This window comes from Hemibagrus wyckioides, linkage group LG24 (assembly GCF_019097595.1).
Source record: "Hemibagrus wyckioides isolate EC202008001 linkage group LG24, SWU_Hwy_1.0, whole genome shotgun sequence".
In the NCBI taxonomy this organism is placed as follows: domain Eukaryota; kingdom Metazoa; phylum Chordata; class Actinopteri; order Siluriformes; family Bagridae; genus Hemibagrus; species Hemibagrus wyckioides.
Window position 1 is genome coordinate 9,953,330 of NC_080733.1, and position 20,254 is coordinate 9,973,583.

Here is a 20,254-nt window from a genome sequence, read left to right on the forward strand (position 1 = left end):
GTAGCTCAAATACGTCCTATATTTCCCTACTCCCCATTACCTAGAATTCTTCCATAAAGCGCTGATTTTATATAATTCAATCGTTTAGAACTGACTAATATTTCACATTATTTTTAATATTCGATCGTAATTTGACAGGTTTGCATCAAATACGAGGCGCATTCCGGCGCTGAAGGGAGTAGTGGAAGTGCTTAAGTGCCTGAATTGAAATCGAGCCGAGAAGGAGGGCCGGTGACGTGACGTGGCCGTCCGTTAGTGAGAGCGCACTGAGAGCAGCGCTGAAATTCAAATTTTGAACAAGCAGTAGCAGTGTGTGCGCGCGTGAGTGTGTGTATGCGCGTGCAGAGGAAGCTTTAGAAAAGACTAGTCCTCAGATAGGGTTTATAGTGAGGAAAGCGGGGTGTAACAGCGTTATTTAGTTCGAGTTTATAATTAATTTACTCTGGAATGGATCCGTTCACCGAGGTAAATACTGTCTGTTAATATCGTGTGTTTTGTATTCGCTGTAATTGAACAGTAATGTTATACAATCCTGACTAACTGTAACTAACTACTCGGATATCTAACTAACGAATGGCTGTATATTTATATAAATGTGTAGAAATTTTTCTTACAAGACAACAAAAAACAAAATGACTAGAATATTTTGCATGTATCTCTAGCTAATATTCAGCTAGCCAAACTGCCCTTATCTTTGTTTAGCTAGTGCGTGGTTGGTTAAGGCGTGGTTGTCTGCTTCCAAGCTATTCAGAGATTGTTCTCTGTTTACATTGTTCATTTTTACAGATTTATTTTAACACAAATATATTTTCCAGGGAAATAATCTAAAAATATTGACTCAAAACTAGCCAACGGTAAGCAAAGTATGACTTGAGTTGGATGACCAATGAAATGATCTAATGGTATCACGTGACAGCATATTTTGGGAATGACAGTCACTAACTGAAATTTCCATTCCTTGCTCAGAGGATGCCAGAGTCAGCTTGGGGATGTGTATGATCATGATCATGTCTTTGCTTGGCATCATATTAAGGTGGCCGACATGCATTCTTGGCAGATATACACTGTATTACCAAAAGTTTTGGGACACCCCTCCAAATCATTGAGTTTTTCAGGGGTTGGGCTCGGCCCTTTAGTTCCAGTGAAAGGAACTCTTAATGCTTCAGCATACCAAGACATTTTGGACAATTTCATGCTCTCAACTTTGTGGGAACAGTTTGGGGATGACCGCTTCCTGTTCCAACATGACTGCACACCAGTGCACAGAGCAAGGTCCATAAAGACAAGGATGAGTGAGTCTGGTGTGGAGGAACTTCACAGAATCCTGACCTCAACCTGATAGAATACCTTTGGGATAAAGAGCGGAGACTGTGAGCCAGACCTTCTCGTCCAACATCAGTGCCTGACCTCATAAATGCACTTCTAGTGGAATGGTCAAAAATTCCCATAAACACTCTCCTAAACCTTGTGGAAAGCCTTCCCAGAAGAGTTGAAGCTGTTATAGCGGCAAAGAGAGAGCCAACTCCGTATTACATTCATGTGCATGTAAAGGCAGACATCACAGTTTTGGCCTGGCTCACAGTCTCCGCTCTAATTCATCCCAAAGATGTTTTATCAGGTTGAGGTCAGGACTCTGTGCAGGCAAGTCAAGTTCCTCTACACCAAACTCGCTCATCCATGTCTTTATGAACCTTGCTTTGTATACTGGTGCACACTGTAGCTAAATAAATTATGCAACCCTGGCTATGTCTTGTGGCCTGTTGGGGGTCCCAGGAGCACACTTTGTGGACCATAGATTTAAAGAATATGGATACACATGAGACTGCACTTAAGTGTCCTAATACTGTAAGGACAGTACTTGCATCATATTGGTGATCTGTATTTCTGATTTTAATAGCAAGTAAAATGAAGTATGTATTATGAAATATAAAGCGTTCTGTTTGTTTCACATGTGAAACAGTTAGGCGAGGCACACAGCGGGTATGAGGCAGGAACTGAAACTGCTATTTTTAATTCATTTAAAACATCACAGCGCTGCAGTTAAAAATATATGATTGTGATCGACTCGGCTGATAGACTAGTTCAAAGTAGTTCACTTAATCAGCTGAGACATTTGGATAACCTAAGGGCAGTTAGAATTTGTTATTAAAGTGTATTATAACATATCAATCCACTTTTGCAAATAATTCCTTTCTTCATTCATACTATTTTTATGGGTCTGTATTCAGATCACATTTTAGCGGTTAAAAAAAAACCTTTTATGTAGCTTTTTTTTGTCAATTATCCCCGTAGAGTACATTTTTAAAAGCCTCTGTCAACGTATAACCTCATATCATAACATATCTCCTTCCGAGTTTCCTTAGTTACACAACTGTGTGTTTTTACTGTTTACTCAGAAACTGTTAGAGCGCACTCGAGCTCGGAGGGAGAATCTTCAGAAGAAGATGGCGGAGAGGCCCACAGCAGCCAATCGACAAATGACCAAGAGGTCAAGAGAGCCACTCGCAGAGACAAACAGTGTCATCAGTCAGCCACCGGCTGAAAAAGGTGCCATTTTGTTAAACTGAGTTTTAAAGTCTGTGTTCATTTGAATAAGTCTGCACAATAATTGTATAATTCATTTTAAATGAACAGAACCATCTGTTGTCGGGTCGAAATACATGAACGGAGAGCTTTGTTTTTAATGCCCTGGACGCGATCTATTTAATCCCTAGCACACCATTATTTACATCTATATGTGTTCTTAATGGAAAAAGCCTGAAGTCTCCATTCATAGGATTCATTATTGCTGCCTTAATCTTGGCTTTTTATTTGCAGTGCAATCCTCCTAGCTGAATTTTGGCTGATGATAAAAAGTTTGTTGTATGATAAGGAGAATGATAATACTGTTATTTCAGATTTTTAACTTTGTCTTAATAAAATCACTTGTGTTTGTATTACAGTACTTCCCTCCTCCAAACCCTCTCCTTCTAAGCGCCGCTGCTCAGAGGAGAATGCCGTTGGGGAAGAGAACAAGGAACCCGCTACTCTTCAGGTCACGGCTTCAGAGCCCGCAAAGGACAAGAGTCCCACCACAGCACCAAGCAGTGTCCACTCAGCTACAGTGGAGAGACTACCTATGCATTCTAGCTTAGACTCGGGCAAAGGGCCTGCACACACACTTCCAGACACTGAGAAAATTGAGGCTTGTCCTTCACAGACCAGAACAGGATGCACAGATAAGATGAAGCACTCTATGATGGCGGAAAGCAGCGAAGATCTCAAAGGCACTCCTGCTGCCACTCCAACTGCCAGCAACATGAGATCTCGTCTGCAGAGACTGGCAGAACAGAGGCACTACTGGGATTCAGAGGGTAGGCCTGAGTCAGTTAGTTCTTGGATGACTATCTGCCATATTTAGTTTGGCCTGTTAAGTTCAGATGTATTTGCTTATCACTGGTGGATATGATTACTACTAGATACACACTTGTGCCTTATGAATGAATTAAAATGTCAGTGGGACTTTATTCTTTATGAAATGGCTTCACTGTGACAACTATATGATCATAGTTAATAACGTTCTTTTTTGATGTTTACAAAATGTTCGTTCATATTGAAATGTATTTACAGGTAACTTGGAGCCAGTTCCCAACAGCATAGCTCTGTCCCCTGTTAAATCCCAAAGGATGGAGATTGCTACTAATCCAGCTCCAGCCATCACATCCGAGAAGCCATTAGGCAGGAAGGGCAGACTGGCAAACCTTGCTGCGACAATCAGTTCCTGGGAAGATGATCTCGGGCAACCGCCCACTTACAGAGACAATGCACAAGGGCAGCCTGGCACAGCCTGTGTTCCTCCTCCAGCACATGTGGGAATGAGCACTAGTGTCAAGCCCATTTCTGTTGCACAACAAGCTAAGACTGTCCAGCCAGTTGCTAGCAAGTCTGTCCACAGCACTCAGCAGGTGGGGTGCACAAATCATGTTCTCATTGAGCATGAAAAAAAGAGTTTTGGTTGTCGTTTTTGTTGTTGTTGTTGTATTTATAACTTTCTTAATCATGTTTGGTTTGTTCCAGCCACCAGTTTATTCTCCAGTCAAGCCCTCCAGAGTGATTCCTCCAAGCCCACAGAAGACTGAGGTTCCTGAGAGAAAGTTGGCTAAAGGACACCTCTCTCCAGCATCCAGCCCTGTGAAGAGCTTCTCTAGTCAGCACTCCACTCCACTCAAATCTGGAAGAGTCCCATCGTCTTCTCAGTCTACCCAGAGTTCCCAAAGCCCTCTGAAGGCCCCATGCAAAGACCTAGGACTAGGAAAATCGGTTAATGCAAGTCCTGCAAAAACAAATGTTCCTGCCAACCCTTCCTCCAGTGTAGTGCTCTCTCAGGCTGCTGAGAGGCTGACCAAGGATTCAACACCCCTACCGAAAGGTGGCCCAGTTGGACCTTCTGGTGAGTAAATTCTCCACTAAACTGCAATTCTGAATAATTTTACCTAATTTTATTGTAATCCTCTTTTTTTTTTTTTTGGTCCTAATCATTGCATCGTCCCAAGGTGGTGTCAAGTCCTTTTTGGAGCGTTTTGGGGAAAGGTGTCAAGAACGTAATCAGGGTTCTCCTCTTAACGGTGTTGGTCTGGCTCGTTCACCTGTTGTTACACCATCATCCACTCACAAATCGACATTGTTTCAGGAGAGGCTTGCTGTCACACAGGGCACTTCCAGTACAGCCCTCCTCACTCAGAAGCAGAAAATGGTGAGTCTTTTAATTTTTTCCCCTTCATATTGTGTGAAATGGCATGAGTTAAATTTTTATCTGAAAATAATTTGCCGTTCTTGTTAGGAGCGTGATGTAGAATTGGCACAGGTTCGCAGTCGATTTCAGAACAACAAGATGTCAAAAAGCAGAGAGGATCTCACCGAGGACACAAATAACTCAGAATCTAAGGTTTGTCAGTGTTTTTGTATTGAATCCCCTTAAACAGAGATATTCTCTGTAATCAATCTTTACAACATAAGTCAGCCTAAATAAATGTCATGTATTACTCCAATGCAAAGGAGAAGAAACAGAGATATGATTGCAGAATTCTTTGTCATTCTCAGGTGGAAAAAGATCCCATTAAAACGTCTGTCCCAGTACTTAACACTGAGCTGTCAGCACCAGTCCTGGATATTCTGGAAAAAAAATCCAGTGAAAATGGTAAAATGTTTACCTCTGAAATCTTTTTGGGAAAAATATATACTTTTTTTTCCATTAGTACTATTGTAGCTTTAAGCACAACGACTACATGATTGATCTTCTAACCTTTTTTTTTTTTTTTCCTTCATCAGAAACCTCAAATATTAAGCCTGTCATGTCAAGCCCAATGAAGAAGGTTGAGGTTTCAGTAGAAAAAGAAGAAATGGAGGAGCAAAAAGAAAAAGGCAAGAAGATTAAAAGCTCTTCAGAGGAGGAGATACGTGAAATCGAGATGAATGTCGATGGCTCCATTAACTCTGAGGTCATTAACCATTATTTTGAAGATGTATTGGAGGAGAATGATGAGCATGATGCTGAAGAGGATGATGAGGAAGATGCTCTAAACATCTCCTCCATGTCTCTCCTCACCCCGCTGGCAGAGACTGTGGCTGCTGTGGTCAAGAGCCCTGAGAGGAAAGTCATGGTGAGTCTAGCATACTTTGGAACACATCTTGAATTAAAATTTTATTCTCCAGTAAAAATCAGCGAGTAGAAAGCCTGATTTAGTTTAGATAGGTTTGTGTAAACTCTCTGTAAATTGCCACTTTCTTTTTCCAAAATATTATAAATGTTTTTATTTCAATACCACATACGTTGTTTTTGTAATGTATCAGACATCAACCCCAGCCAGCTCCTTTATTGAGAAAAATGGAACTCCTGAAGGTGTATCCAGGCCCACAAAATTCCAAAGGGCACGAATGCTTTGTGCTGGCTCTTCTGACAGCATTGATGCTCTGGAAGAAGAGCACAAACTACCCTACAGGTAATCCTACAGTGCAACGATTACATGTGAAGCTAAATACCATTACTAAAACTCCATCATAGGTATTTAATGGGTACCTCCTGTGTTTTAGCATTGATGCATACAGATCAACTAGAATAAAGGAGACTGAGAGACCTCAGGTAAAACAGGTGATTGTGAGGAAAGAAGATGTGTCTCAAAGAATGGAAGAACCCCAGAATGCCAGTCACATTAGCATTAAACAAAAGATGCAGGTGAGTCAAAGGAACAATTGTTTAGTTTGGAACGATATGTACTTGTGTGATTGGATAGTTTCAAGTGGAACGGTCTCATTTTATGCTTTTAGGTTTTGACCAATGAGATGAACATGCAGCAGACGGTGATCCATCAAGCCAGTCAGGCACTGAACTGCTGCACAGACGAGGAGCATGGAAAGGGCTCTCAGGTTGAGGCTGAAGCTGAGAGGCTGCTGCTTATAGCCAGTGAGTGATAGTGACAGACAGATCTCTAGACCAGTGCCTAATTGTATTTGAATAAATGGACTGTTCTTTCTCCAGCTGAGAGAAGAGTGGCTCTGAAAGCTGAGCTGGATCGGCTAAAGGCAGAGGGACCAGCAATTCAGAAGAAAAGTTCCTCCAAAGCCCCGGAAGACATCGGAGTGCCTGCCTCCAAGGGCTCCATCACCCTGCAAGAGCTCAGATTACCACTTAAGGCAGACTTTGTCTGTTCTACCGCTAATAGGCCTGGTATATCCTCTCTGTTGTTTTATTTTTAAGTGTTCTGTAAAGGTTTTTTTTGGCAAGAGATTTGATGTGAAAATATAGATCATGATACTGCACCTTTTTGTAGGTATAGTCAGTTATTAAAAATAGCTGATTAGTTTTATCCATATTTGTATTACATTTGAAAATATCAAGTATCATAAAATTTTTATCAAAAGCTATTTCACACCAATCAAAATATGCAGTTTCCATCCATATGGTGATGTTTTCAGTTTTAAACCTTGTTTATTAAATGTGTGGTTTTTGCTTTTTAAATAAAGAATCTGGATGCCATTACTTCTTTGTGATGATCCGTGCTGGAGCCGAAAACACGGTTGCTACTCCTCTGGCCAGCATCAACAATTCACTCAGTGGGGATGCCTTGACCTTTTCCACCAAGTTTACTCTGTGAGTCTAAATTGCTGTTACCAGTGTGGATATTACTGCCACCTGTTAATACATTCATTTACATTTAATTTTGTTTATTTTTCAGGCCTGATGTGTCCAGTGACTTTGAGATTGATATTGAGGTTTATTATCTTGTAAGTAATCTCTTTCTTTCTTTCTCTGTATTTAAACATGCATAATTTAGACATTTCTCAGTGCTAGATATTCTGTTTCCTCAGGTTCTGAAACGTGAGCTGTTTCTTGATAAAAGAAAGAAGCCATCTAAGTCCAAGGTACAAGTCTTTCTGTTGTGTAGTTTTGTTTACACATTTTGTAATGTAAAATTGTGTACTGTTGCGTACAAAAAATAATTCATCTTCTCCCATTAGGCAATCACTCCCAAGAGATTCCTTGCAATCACTGTAAGTATTGGTTTCTTAACTATTTATGCAGTGCCGGGAAACGCATGATATTCTAGGGTCGTATTCACACAGAATCTTTTCTTACCACTAAGAGGCACTAAAGTTCCTAACTAAGAGTTCCTCCTTAAAACATATACACAACTGTGCTGAGAGGAATTCTTACCAGGGTGTTCATAAATGAAAAGCAAATGTGAATCGGACAGACATCACTTTAAATCTTTAAATGTTATCAAATATGTCAGATGAACCTGACTGCAGTTTAGTTGATGGTACATGTAGACATTTTCTAAAAATGTGTAAATAATCCGAACATTCAACATGTTAAATTCATATTTACTATGGGCTTTGGGTGGTCAGTTATGTGATATTAATGACAGACTTTTTTTTTGTTCTGTTCTATAACAGAAAAGCAATCTCCAAACACCTGGTGAGTATTTAATACAAGCAACTTTAATTAGCATCATTTATTCCTGTTAGTACGTGCAGCTTGGATAACACTCTTTTTGTTTGTAGTAGTGGCAAGTCCCGGGGGCCCGAATGCAGTGCGCTCCAGTAACTTTGCTCTTGTTGGGTCACACAAGTTAACCCTGGCTGCTATTGGGAAAAACAAATTTCCCCTGGAAAAGGTAAACCTTGTGGTATAGTATTTTAGTATAATTTGTGCATTTTGGCATGAGAAAACTTGAGAAATCTTTTTTCCATGGGATTTTTCAGGACACAAAATAGTTCTTTGTAAGCACTTTATTTGCATGTTCCCCAAGCAGTTATTAAGGTCTTCCTAATGCAAGCATGGTACAGTCCTACTAGAGATCAGCCTGTTTATGCGCACTCATTTTTCTCTTTGTAGATGAATTATGAAGGGTGTGAGAGCAGGCTTCTCAGTGACATGTTTCAGACTAAGGTTTTCATGTTCGTTCCATGTTCAGCAACACGGGTTGGCTTTGGCTGTTTTTGTCTTAATCACGTTTTGCATTGCAACTGCTTTACCGTGTTTTACTAACCCGAGTCACTTGTGTGTGGTGAAGACTATTCTCTCTTTTCCATGAATACTGTAAATGTTTTGTTCTTTATATATTTTTTTTTATATGCCACATGCTTAACTGAGAAACTGTTAAACAAATTTTCTAAACTCCTATCTTCACCTCAAATTTCCTAGGTTCCCTTTCTCTGTCCTTTGGAAGGCCATATTTACCTCAGGATTCAGTGTGAGGTTGACTCCCACGTGCAGGAAAGAGGCTTTTTGGTCAGTGTTCTAGATCCCTTGCACAAATATCACCAAAAGTGCACTTGTTCATAATACGTATGATTGCTTTGACACGGTATTTGAACTGACACAGCTATCTAAATTTCTAGACCATGTTTGAAGATGTCAGTGGTTTTGGAGCCTGGCATAGGAGATGGTGTGTCCTCTCAGGGTACTGCATCTCCTACTGGACTTATCCCGATGATGAAAAACGCAAGGTTGGACAAGATTGGGATTTCATCAATCCTATATGTTTTGACGAATCAGAAAGCAAAATTATTAAACATGTGACCTGTTCTGTGTAGAATCCTATTGGTCGTATCAACTTGGCAAGCTGTGTAAGTCGGAAAGTGGAGCCTGCTAACCGCGAGTTCTGTGCCCGGCCCAACACTTTTGAACTGATTACAGTGAGACCACAACGGGACGATGACAAAGAAACTCTGGTCAGCCAGTGCAAGAACACGATGTGTGTCACAAAGTAAGACCCTCCTCAGTACATTAACAGTACAATCTGTGATCTATTACTAATAATATTCCAACTATCACTAATATAATATGTGCTAATAAATGTTATGTAAATCTGGTAGGTATACATCAATTTCTGGGACGTATCAGTAATTTATGTCTACATCTTTTAACACACAGGAACTGGCTTAGTGCTGATACAAAAGACGAGAGAAATCTGTGGATGCGGAAGCTCAATCAAATCCTAGTAGATCTGCGCATGTGGCAGCCAGACTCGTGTTACAGGCCAGTGTGACCCTGACAGAGACTGAGCTCAATGGTCCTAATCCAACACAAAATATCAAACTGTTTGCTGAGACGTGCAATACAATATCAGTTACAAAACGTTTACAGTCGAGTATAAAGTTAAGGAATTGTATATTTGACCGAAGTTATGGACATGGGAGATTAAAATTGAATAAAGCAATGCTTAACATTTAACACAATAATCCACCTCACATTATTTGTAGAAGGCAAAGCCGTGTGTTGGTTCATGGTTAATAAAATCAGTGTCAGGAAGATTTAGTTTAACTGGCAAAGTTACTGAAGTTTAAAGCTCTAGGGTATATATTTAACAATTTCCTTAATAAAATACAGTTGGTTTGCATTTAGATATGTGAAATTTCTGCTTTAATCTTTATATTTAAACCAGACTTTGCCTAACACTCAATGTATGTTCTGTAATAAACATGGAATTAGTAACAGCTTCAGTAATGTGTACACAGTTGCTTAAACCACAGTAAAGCATTTGCAATATATTATTTTAAACAGTCTTCCATATAATCATAACACAGGACAGTATTTGTTATAACACCCGTGTGTTTGATGTACACAATATTTTAGCTCTTGATTAATACAGTTTCAGGCTTCATGCCTACATCTTAGATTTAGTTTTATGACATTTTTATACTTTGGTATACTTGTAAATATTGAGAGCACATCATTTTTGACATATTCAGGAGTTATGCTTGATTTGCTTTTATTCAGGGACATTTTGTTATAGTTTTATATGTATTCTCTGTGGGTTGAACAAAGTACTTTATAAACATTTCATGTATTGACAGTTGAATTTGGCTGGTCAACAGGAATTATAATGGAGCTGTTTTTTCCCATTTTATTGACCTTTTTATTTGTGTTATCAGTTAACGTTAAGATGCTTTATGATGTAGAGTGCCAAGACTGTATTCTGAGCTGATGAAACTACTACTAAAGTACACACTTTAATGTCAATAGCTGCTTTAACTGTTTATCTTGCAGTAGATCATTTAAGATAAAAGATTTAAGATATCTCTACAACACACCAGTTTGAGTGTACGTGAACTACTTAGACAAATTTAGAGTTTGTTATTGACACAAAGCAGACAATGGCTTTTATTTTACTTTATACTAGCATTTTATTCTATTAATTTGGCTTAAATGCACATAGATGGCTGGATAAAAGCCTTAATACAATATTTTTGATTTGCTGTGACAAGTGTACAAGTTTATTATAGCAGTTTGTGTGTGTTTCTTGGTTTCCTGCTCTGTTTTTTAAACACTCCAAATGTAGTGTCAAGAAATATGCATTGCTGACATGCCAATAAAAGCCAGCAGCTTTAACCAATAATGTGTATGGGTATCACTTAATTTATACATAATTTATTTGAATAAATAAAGCACCATGTAGAGGTGTGGAGAGGGAGGTGATTATCTATAACTGTCTGGGACAATTTGCTAGATAAATCTGTTAAGGTTTGGTTAAATATATTAAACAGCCCATGGAACTGCCAAATGGGCAATGTAACTTCAGAAGAAACTGAAGGGATCCACAACATGGATGGGAGAAGTTCTTCACAGGACAATGATAACCTGGACTCTCCACAAAGTTGTGCTTTATCAAAAAAAGTGGCAGCTTTTAGACTCGGCAAACATGTAGATAAAGGATTTCTATTAGAGAAACCTAAATTTGCTTATAACCCTGAGAATACCAACTCTACAGTGAAGCATGGTGATGGTAGCTTTGTTCTGAGTGACCTCTGGTCCAGTGGTACAGTAGCTGCTCTGACCAATGCATATACACCAGATCATAGACAGTGTCACTAAAACTGAGGTAGAAAACACTAAGCATCCAGGCAAATGTTTGATTCAGGAAACACTTTCCTGTGGAAAACAATATTTTTGACCAGTAAAAAAAACACCTTTATAAAAGGTTATATCTGAAAAATTAAGAGTTCTGTATTTGTTCCTCAGTTATTTTAGGTAGAACCCTACAAGTGTTTCCCTGTCAGAGAGGTTTCCAAGTTCATAGGATGATATGAGTCCTTGCTTTAAGATTGATTTGTGCATAGACCAAAACTTGAAATCCACTTTGATGTGTTTATCCTTTCATAAGTTATTTTTTTCTTTTTCTTTTTCTTTTGGGATGAATTAGAGCAGAGCCTGTGAAAAATTCCAAAAACTGGGACATCTTCCTTCATTTGCACATGAATGTAATATGGAGTTTGCAACTAAAACAGCTTCAACTCTTCTGGGAAGACTTTCCACAAGGTTTATAATTGTGTTTATGGGAATTTTTGATCATTCCTCAATTCCTGCATTTGTGAGGTCAGGCACTGATGTCGGACGCAGTCTTCACACTAATTCATCCCAAAGGTGTTCTGTCGGGTTGAGGTCAGGACAGTCAAGTTCCTCAACACCAAACTCACTCATCCATGTCTTTATGGACCTTGCTTTGTGCACTGGTGTGCAGTCATGTTGGAACAGGAAGGGGTCATCCCCAAACTGTTCCCACAAAGTTGGGAGCATGAAATTGTCCAAAATGTCTTGATATACTGAAGCATTAAGAGTTCCTTTCACTGGAACTAAGGGGCAAAGCCCAACCCCTGAATTCAATGATTTAGAGGGGCGTCCCAAAACCTTTGGCAATATAGTGTAGATAGACAGATAGATAAACAGAACTTGAACTCAGTTTTCTTTTAAATTTTCTACATTGTTCTATAACCCCACTCCTCAGTGTAGTTGTTACATGTTCAGGTCAGGACAATGTACTGAAAAATTCAGGTACTCAACTTTAAAAAAGAAAGAAAAAATATAGTTGCAAGCAACAAAGATCAGGCCCAAGCAACAGCGGCATCGCCGCCCAGTGCACCAGACACATAGGCACAACGAGTACATGCATTTAAAGGGGAAATACCAAAAGGACAAGAGTGACAATTTGGGTCTAATGAAAGTGATCACAGCAATGTACACTGATGGCAAAAAGAAAACTGCCTCTCCCTCTGAACTATATAAGGGCAAAAGTGACAGTTTGGGTGTAATGAAACAGATCATAGCAATGTCCAGTGATGTCAAAAGGGACAATGACTCTCCCTCTAAACTATATTACTATATCAGTTTATATATATAGAGAGAGAGAGTCACCCAGAAAAAATGTCTACTTTTTCTTTTCCTAAAGTGTATATACATTTTTTGATTGACTCTGTATATATAAATTGTGAACATGAAGCCATATTTAAAAAAATAAAAATAAAGGGGAAAGCTTCTAGTGGACATAGTCAATGGACTGATGAATGTAAAAATTTATTGCGAGCATCACAAAGTCATAAAACTAAGCAGAATTACTCACAACCAGTTGTTCTTTCTAAGTAAAATGTTTTGAAACATTAGGACTTTCCACTGTTAAGATATAATAACATTAATTTTCTTCTATTATGTTCTTATTTAAATCCTCACAATAGCACAATACTTTTTTTTTTTTTTTTTTTTTTACATCATCTCACTTTATCTATTTTATTTCACTTACATTCCAGTACATGTTCTTTTATTTCTTTTCAGCGCTAAGTGTCCTGTGTTCTTTTGTGTTGTCTTTATTGTATTTATTGTCTTGTTTGCACTGTCTTGTCTATGCTCTGTTTGCACCTAGCTGCACACTGTGCACTTTACGTGGCTAAGACAAACTTCTGTCCTAGCTCTGTGGTGTTTGTTGTTTTGTATTGAACTTCTTGTTGTATGTTTATGTAGCACCAGGTCCTGGAGAAACGTTGTTTCATTTCACTATGTACTGCGCCAGCTGTATGTGGTTGATATGACAATAAAAGCTTCTTGAACTGTCTTGAACTGCAAAATCATTCACAATATCACAAATTCCTTCAGAGTTTCACATCAGCCATGTCTTGACATTATTCTGACTGATTTTGAACCAAATTAGCTGAAAGTAAAGGACAAAATATTGGAGATTTCAAAAAGTGAACCTGGGTTTGGTGGTGGTTGTATCAATGTCTTGAGATCATATTAGCCTGGGTTTGGTGGCGGTTGTATCAATGTCTTGAGATCATATTAGCCTGGGTTTGGTGGCGGTTGTATCAATGTCTTGAGATCATATTAGCCTGGGTTTGGTGGCGGTTGTATCAATGTCTTGAGATCATATTAGCCTGGGTTTGGTGGCGGTTGTATCAATGTCTTGAGATCATATTAGCCTGGGTTTGGTGGTGGTTGTATCAATGTCTTGACATCATATTAGCCTGGGTTTGGTGGTGGTTGTATCAGTTCCCAAGGAGGAGTATTTCACATTCCATTGGGTGTGTTTCGCAAACAACTCAAAATAACTCACTTCCTGTAGATTAAACTTAATGACATGCAATGAGAAAGTTGTTCAGCTCAATGAGATCTAAGTGTCTACCAAGCTTTCCATGAATACGTGCAAGTGTGTATCAGCTATGCAGCAAGATTTTCCAGGGGGCGCTGTGACGGGTGTGTGCCACGCCCAGGCCCGAGCCACAGTGACGTCCAACCTGTCTGCTGATTTTCATGAGTTTTTGAGCATGTTAAGACCCCAAAAAGTGCCCGGGTGATTGAAAAAAATAAAAAATAAAATAATAAACCTTCCCTTTGCACTGCTTTTAGGGCCCTAAAAAGAGAGAAAAAGGTTTTTACGTAACTTACGAATGAGCGCGAGCGATTTAGACAGACGTCTCCTTAGCCAATCAGAGTTATATCATGTGTCTATTGGGCGGGACTTTTCCATAGAGACAGGAAGGAGGTGATAGGGCTTTTCTTTCTCCGGTTGAGGAAGTGTGGTGGAGGCTCTGAGGTCCAGCAGCGCTGTAAAAAAGACGACCATGGCGCCCAGCTCACAGACAGACAGCGATGTTGTCTCTGGTGTTCGTAAAGGGATTCGGGCCATCCTGCTGGGGCCACCCGGCGCGGGGAAAGGGACTCAGGTCAGACTCCATGTTACTCGTTAACTTAGCTAGGCTAACATGTGCCTGAATGGTCTGCACGGCTCCTTCACATGACACACAGTGTCCGGTTCCTGTAGCAGAGAGTCGGGGGAAATATCTGCTGCTGTCGCTGCATGGAGGTTAAAGTTACACGGAGCTTCCGGCGTGGAATCCAGCGCTGGGGTTCTGCCCTGAGTCCTCTAAGACATTGCTCCATTGCATTGCATTGCGCCTCAGTAACCTTTGACTCCAGGCGTTATTGAGTTCCTTATGGAGTAAAAGTGACTGGGTGACTGCAACAGAAAGAGTTCTTTTTCCTGTAGGAGGGATCTGGTGTTAAAGGATAAACTCTATCAGGAAACACATGTAACATGTTCATAATGAAATATGTGGTGTTCTTATATATATCTTACAAAATATACGAAATACAATTTAAATAAAAATGTAAAACTAGAATATAAAATATAAGAAATAAGAAATTTACATAAGTGTGAAATTAGAATATATATACACATTATATATATATATAATTTTTTTTCTATTTATAATTAATTATAATATAATTAAAAGTATATAATTAAAATAGAAAGGTAAAGTTAGAATATAAAAATATAAGAAATAATTCAAATCAAAATGTAGAAGTAGAATATAAAAATAAAATTTAAATAAAAAATGTAAAACTAGAGTATAGAAATATAAGGAATACAATTTAAATAAAAATGAAAAATTTGAATATAAAAATCTAATAAATAATTTATCAAAATGTAAAACTAGAATATAAAAATATAACCAATAATTTAAATAAGATTGTAAAACTAGAATATAAAAATATAAGAAATGTTTTAAAAAATATGTAAAACTAGAAATTCACTAGAATAAAAGAAGAATCTAAAATAAAAGAATATCATTTATAAAAAGAATATAATACAAAATATAATGTATAATATACTATCATTATACAATATATATATAAAAATAAACAACAATAGAATAAGAATAAAATAAGCAGAATAGTGATAGTGAGATGGGTGGATGGATGTGGGCAAAATATAGATATAAGTTGAATGAATGGTTGGTGGTGTATTTTCCTACGTTAGTGGAAGTTAATGAGCTGACTGTAAACTATTAAGATGTCAGTGTACCAAATTTATCTGGACAAGATATCTGTTTTATTGTGTTACAGGCGCCCAAGCTGGCAGAAAAGTTCTGTGTGTGTCATCTGGCCACTGGGGACATGCTGAGAGCGATGGTTGCCTCCGGGACTGAATTAGGCAAAAGATTAAAAGAGACCATGGATGCTGGCAAACTGGTAATTTGAACAAATGTCCTTTTGTCTGGTGACTTCTGGAAAATCTTGTTTTTTTTAATGGGGAGGAGTTGTTTGTTTCTTATTGACAGTCTGTGTTTTGTTGTTAGGTGAGTGATGAGATGGTTGTCGAGCTCATCGAGAAAAACCTGGACACTTCTGCCTGCAAACAAGGGTTCCTGTTGGATGGTTTTCCACGCACAGTCAAACAAGCAGAAATGGTAACCTTAATGAGTGTCGCTAGAAAGTAAGCAATTTCACATATTGAATAAATTGCTCATTGACGTCGAATGAAATGATCCTGTTCTGCCCTGTAGTTGGATGATCTGCTTGAAAAACGCACAGAGAAGCTGGACTCTGTAATTGAGTTCTCGGTAGATGACTCTCTTCTGGTGCGCAGGATCTGTGGCAGGTACGAGGAACGGGGAAAAACACATGCTTTTAACCCAGATGTTTGTAGCAAGCTGCTGCAGTTCTAGTTCAATGAATGTAGCCTGCACTTATTCATAAATCAGTCATAATCTACAGGTGGAATTGAACTTGGTCGGATATTTTTAATCAGTTTGAGAGTGATTTAGGCTAGAATGTCTGTGATCTAGAATGTCTGTGATCTAGAATGTCTGTGATCTAGAATGTCTGTGATCTAGAATGTCTGTGATGCAAAAATACATACACACCAACAGTAGAAATGTAAAAGCACAGATTATTGCACTAGTCAAGCCTGAGTTTTCTAGTATATTAAATGTACAGGCTCATAAGTAATTACTGTTGTTTACTGTTGATTCCTACACCAGAACACAAGGGCACATGATTACATGGAAATTCCTGTTTTTCAGTCTGATTTGAATGCTGTGTTATGCAGGCTTGTTTGTTATAAATCACTCATTTCAACTCGATTAATCTCCCTGAGCCGATTTAGACGTGTTAGGGCAGTAATTATACTGTGCAGTAGTATTCCCCTCAGGAGATGGACATGGCAGCATTTCATCATGAGCGTCTGAATTATTTTTTCTCTCGGCTGTTGCATTTTCAGACTTATCCATCAGCCCAGTGGTCGCTCATACCATGAGGAGTTTAATCCGCCCAAGGAGCCCATGAAAGATGATGTAAGTTTTAAATGGTTTGGAAGCAAAGGTTACAGCTTGCTTTATATAATGTAACTGAATATTGGCAAAACACCCATTAGAAAACTGAAACGGGAAATATCACAAAGCTGGAGTCTTGGGTTAAAGGTTATCAGAACAGCATCTCCATTACCATGCTCAGCATGCTGTACAGTAATAACCCTCTCCACAGCGAATTGTTGGCAAAAATGTACCATCAGTGTCAGTCTTCCATTTGTTCAGGCTGTAGTTGTTGTCTGTATTTTTTTTTTTACATTCAGGAACATTTAATTCACTAGTAATTAGTCATGATGGACAGTAATTCTTGTTACAAGCTCTGAGATCTATGTTGTAAAATGAAATGTTGTAGAAAGTGTTGGGTGTTGTGTAATTGCTGGTCTGGTAGCTTATGCAAGCTCATGAGGACAACTACACTTTCATGTCGGCCATATATATAACATTTTCACATGTGTGTTTAACATGAGTTTATACAGTTTGTGAAAATTAGAGCACCGGGCATTTGGAGGAATTATTCAAATGAGTGGCTAAAAGCCAATTCACGCTGTTTCTGAAGCACATTGCTGTGTTTGTTTTTCCTTGCGTGGGTTAGTGAAGCTTCGACTCCATAGAGATTTAACATTTCTATATGCTCAGACTTTTATTTAAAATAGTATTAGTCCTCCAATTCAGGATTGTGCTTGTAGTTACACAGCAGGACATTTGTAAAGTTGTCATGACCAGAAACGGGCACACTGCAATATTTGTTCATGTGCCTTTATATTGAACTGTGTAATTACAGCTGGCCCAAATTCATCTGTCCCTGTCCCCCATTCTCATCCAGGGACACGGTTAATACAGACAGAGTAAGGTGATAAATGAAGCACTTTGTTGTGCTGGAATTAAACTGGTATTCAGAGTGTCTCTTTGTGCCGCCAGTTTAGGATAAGGAATGCAACAGGTGTACTTCTTTTCCTGCTTTACATATACCATACGAGTCCTGTGTGATTAAGGTGTCCTGTTTCACTAATGCTGGAAAGGTTTTTAAACTTTGACTACACTAATGTCAGAGCTTAAATGCATCAGATTTCTATGGAAAGTCGAATCTTAAATAATAAAATCATGTTGAATGATTACAGAATTACAGAATCTGATTGGTTTAAAGGTTGTGTGTCAGAATAGTATATTAGGACAATGATATGTCCTGTTGTCTTCTGATCCTTAAATAAGTCATCCCAGTATCCTATCCTATCCTATTATCAAGCTGTATTTAAAAGCAGTTTGTATATCCAGCTGATAAACAAGTGTTTCCCAGATTAAGAGGTATTTTGGATGCAGATTTATTATTAGTGTAACATCAGCGAACTTGCAGAGAAGTTGGGGTAGCTTAGTGGTTAAGGACTACTGATCAGAAGGTTGTGAGCGCAAATCCCAGGATCACCAGGCTGTCACTGCTGGGCCCTTGAGCAAGGCCCTTAACCCTCAGTTGCTCAGTTAATAATAAAATGAAACAAAAATGTAAGTCGCTCTGGATAACGGCATCTGCCAAAGCAGATAGAATCTTCATTTAGTAACACTAGACCAAATGAGATCATTAACTGTGCCTCATGATCAGGACTCGTGTACTGATGTGAATATTCGTCTCTCTGTATTGTGTATTTAGGTGACCGGGGAACCTCTGATTCGTCGTAGTGATGATAATGAGAAGACACTGCGCTCGAGGCTGGAGGCCTATCATAAACAGACAGTCCCCCTGGTGGAATACTATAGTGCACGTGGTATACACCGTGCCATCGATGCTGCTCAGTCCCCCGACATCGTCTTTGCCTCCATCCTTGCTGCCTTTTCAGCTGCCACCTGTAAAGACCTTGTGTTATTCATCTAAACGTTTTCTCCATCCTTCTTTTTCCTTAGTGTCTTTCTCTTTTATGGAAAGGTTTGGGTTCTGCCTTGAAGGAAAATGCTGCACTTGAGTGTGTGAGTTTGCCAGCTTAATGTTGTCTGGAAGCATGTTGTTGTTACCACTGTGCCCATGGAAACATGACAAGCTCTGGCAACTATCTGTCTTTTCTTACATTACACACCATGGCACACATGGATTTTATGTCAGTGCATTATTAAGTGCCTAATGGTGGAGTGTGTTCATGTATGCATTTTACTGCAACGTCAAAAAACAAAGTAGGCTTCAGTACATCCAGTACAAAGGCTTTGTACATTTGTGTCCAAGCAACCAGCAGCAGGTCTTGACAAACCAAAAATAATAATTACAAAAAACAAACAAGAGAATATCTTTCTTACACAGAAATCTCACCCACTAAGGCAGCATGACCGATCTGTCAGTCATTTTTCCTTAACACCTACTACTTTTCTTTCCAATCATTCTGATCGTCAGTACTGCATGAGTTACTCAATCTATAATTTGATATTTAGCTACTCACATTTGTCTGTTTTTTTACCCTTGTGTAAGCAAACATGGCTAATAATTTCGACATTTTATTGCACTTTATTTAAACTTAAAACCAGCTTTTGCTTCTGTAGCTGTATTTTGTTCTTGTAATTCCTTCCCATGTCCACCAGGTGGTACGTGTATTTATTATTTTTTGTTTGCTGCCTCCTGCAGTGGAAAAAATAATGATCTGATATTCCTTGCTATCCCTTTTTGCGTCCATGTGATGAATAGAATGTTTAATTTACTTGAGTCGTTTTTTTCCCCCTTCTACAGCTGTCTGAAACCTGCTTCCTCCAGCCAGTCTGAGCCTGATGTGACAAAGGGGGGAGTGTCTATAACTAAGTTTATTCATGGTTATGACGGTATGCTTTTTGTGGAGTCTACCAACTGAACATGTTGACTGAACATCATTCACTTGAAATAAAAGGCAATATTTTACTGTCTTCAGTTATGTTTAGTTTCTCTTTTTGTGTGTGTGTTTTTTTTTTTTTTTTTTTTTTTACTGTTGTGAGGTGAATATAATGTTAAATCATTATGTTAACAGTGTTCCAAATGGTCTGTAATTATAAACAGATAAAATGTACAATATATTTTTATGAACAAAAAAATCATAAAAGTGAAATTTAAACATTTTGGGATGCTGTTTTTTCCCCTTTATAGCAGCACACCTTATTGTGTTCTATTCCTTAGATAAATAAATCATCTCATATGCATGTTATCAAACTGGAGTTCAGTTATAATAGTTTGTGTTGTGTTCCTATGTAAGGAATGTGTATATACACTGTATTGCCAAAAGTTTTGGGATGTCTGCCTTTACATCAGCATATTAGCATATGTAGCACACTTGAAGGAAGCAACAAGCATGTGATTGAGTTCTTTTATTCAACCAGCACTACTTGCACAATCATGCACAGATACAGATACACC

The 20,254-nt window shown here is 38.5% G+C and overlaps 2 protein-coding genes across 6 annotated transcripts; both read left to right on the forward strand.

Moving 5' to 3' along the window:
• Positions 1-282: 282 nt before the first annotated feature.
• anln (anillin, actin binding protein) lies at positions 283-10,874 on the forward strand. Of its 4 annotated transcripts, none has more exons than XM_058377332.1 (24): positions 283-465; positions 2,397-2,547; positions 2,943-3,353; positions 3,610-3,944; positions 4,057-4,429; positions 4,533-4,732; positions 4,820-4,924; positions 5,080-5,176; positions 5,308-5,639; positions 5,830-5,978; positions 6,070-6,211; positions 6,304-6,439; positions 6,515-6,703; positions 7,000-7,126; positions 7,212-7,260; positions 7,345-7,398; positions 7,495-7,527; positions 7,933-7,954; positions 8,041-8,153; positions 8,375-8,428; positions 8,684-8,770; positions 8,881-8,988; positions 9,076-9,248; positions 9,416-10,874. In XM_058377332.1, exons 1-24 carry the CDS (start codon positions 448-450, stop codon positions 9,528-9,530), a joined length of 3,573 nt encoding a protein of 1,190 aa, XP_058233315.1. In that variant the 5' UTR covers positions 283-447; the 3' UTR covers positions 9,531-10,874. The 4 variants fall into 4 exon arrangements, with proteins under 4 accessions (XP_058233315.1, XP_058233316.1, XP_058233317.1 ...); XM_058377333.1 differs by having other exon boundaries at positions 8,044-8,153; XM_058377334.1 differs by lacking the exon at positions 8,375-8,428.
• A 3,409-nt stretch (positions 10,875-14,283) lies between these two features.
• On the forward strand, positions 14,284-19,774 carry ak2 (adenylate kinase 2). 2 transcript variants are annotated; one of them, XM_058377337.1, is made up of 7 exons: positions 14,286-14,472; positions 15,656-15,781; positions 15,889-15,999; positions 16,096-16,190; positions 16,812-16,884; positions 18,542-18,737; positions 19,601-19,774. In XM_058377337.1, the coding sequence occupies exons 1-7, from the start codon at positions 14,371-14,373 to the stop codon at positions 19,606-19,608; spliced, it is 711 nt and encodes a 236-aa protein (XP_058233320.1). In that variant the 5' UTR covers positions 14,286-14,370; the 3' UTR covers positions 19,609-19,774. The 2 variants fall into 2 exon arrangements, with proteins under 2 accessions (XP_058233319.1, XP_058233320.1); XM_058377336.1 differs by lacking the exon at positions 19,601-19,774 and having other exon boundaries at positions 14,284-14,472; positions 18,542-19,594.
• The last annotated feature ends 480 nt before the right edge of the window (positions 19,775-20,254 follow it).

Coding starts and splice junctions, on each gene's coding strand:
- anln (XM_058377332.1), top strand. Junction 2,548..2,942: donor TCAGCCACCGGCTGAAAAAG/GTGCCATTTTGT, acceptor TTTGTATTACAG/TACTTCCCTCCTCCAAACCC. Junction 3,354..3,609: donor GCACTACTGGGATTCAGAGG/GTAGGCCTGAGT, acceptor ATGTATTTACAG/GTAACTTGGAGCCAGTTCCC.
- ak2 (XM_058377336.1), top strand. CDS start 14,371: ATGGCGCCCAGCTCACAGACAGACAGCGATGTTGTCTCTGGTGTTCGT. Junction 14,473..15,655: donor GCGCGGGGAAAGGGACTCAG/GTCAGACTCCAT, acceptor ATTGTGTTACAG/GCGCCCAAGCTGGCAGAAAA. Junction 16,000..16,095: donor CAGTCAAACAAGCAGAAATG/GTAACCTTAATG, acceptor TCTGCCCTGTAG/TTGGATGATCTGCTTGAAAA.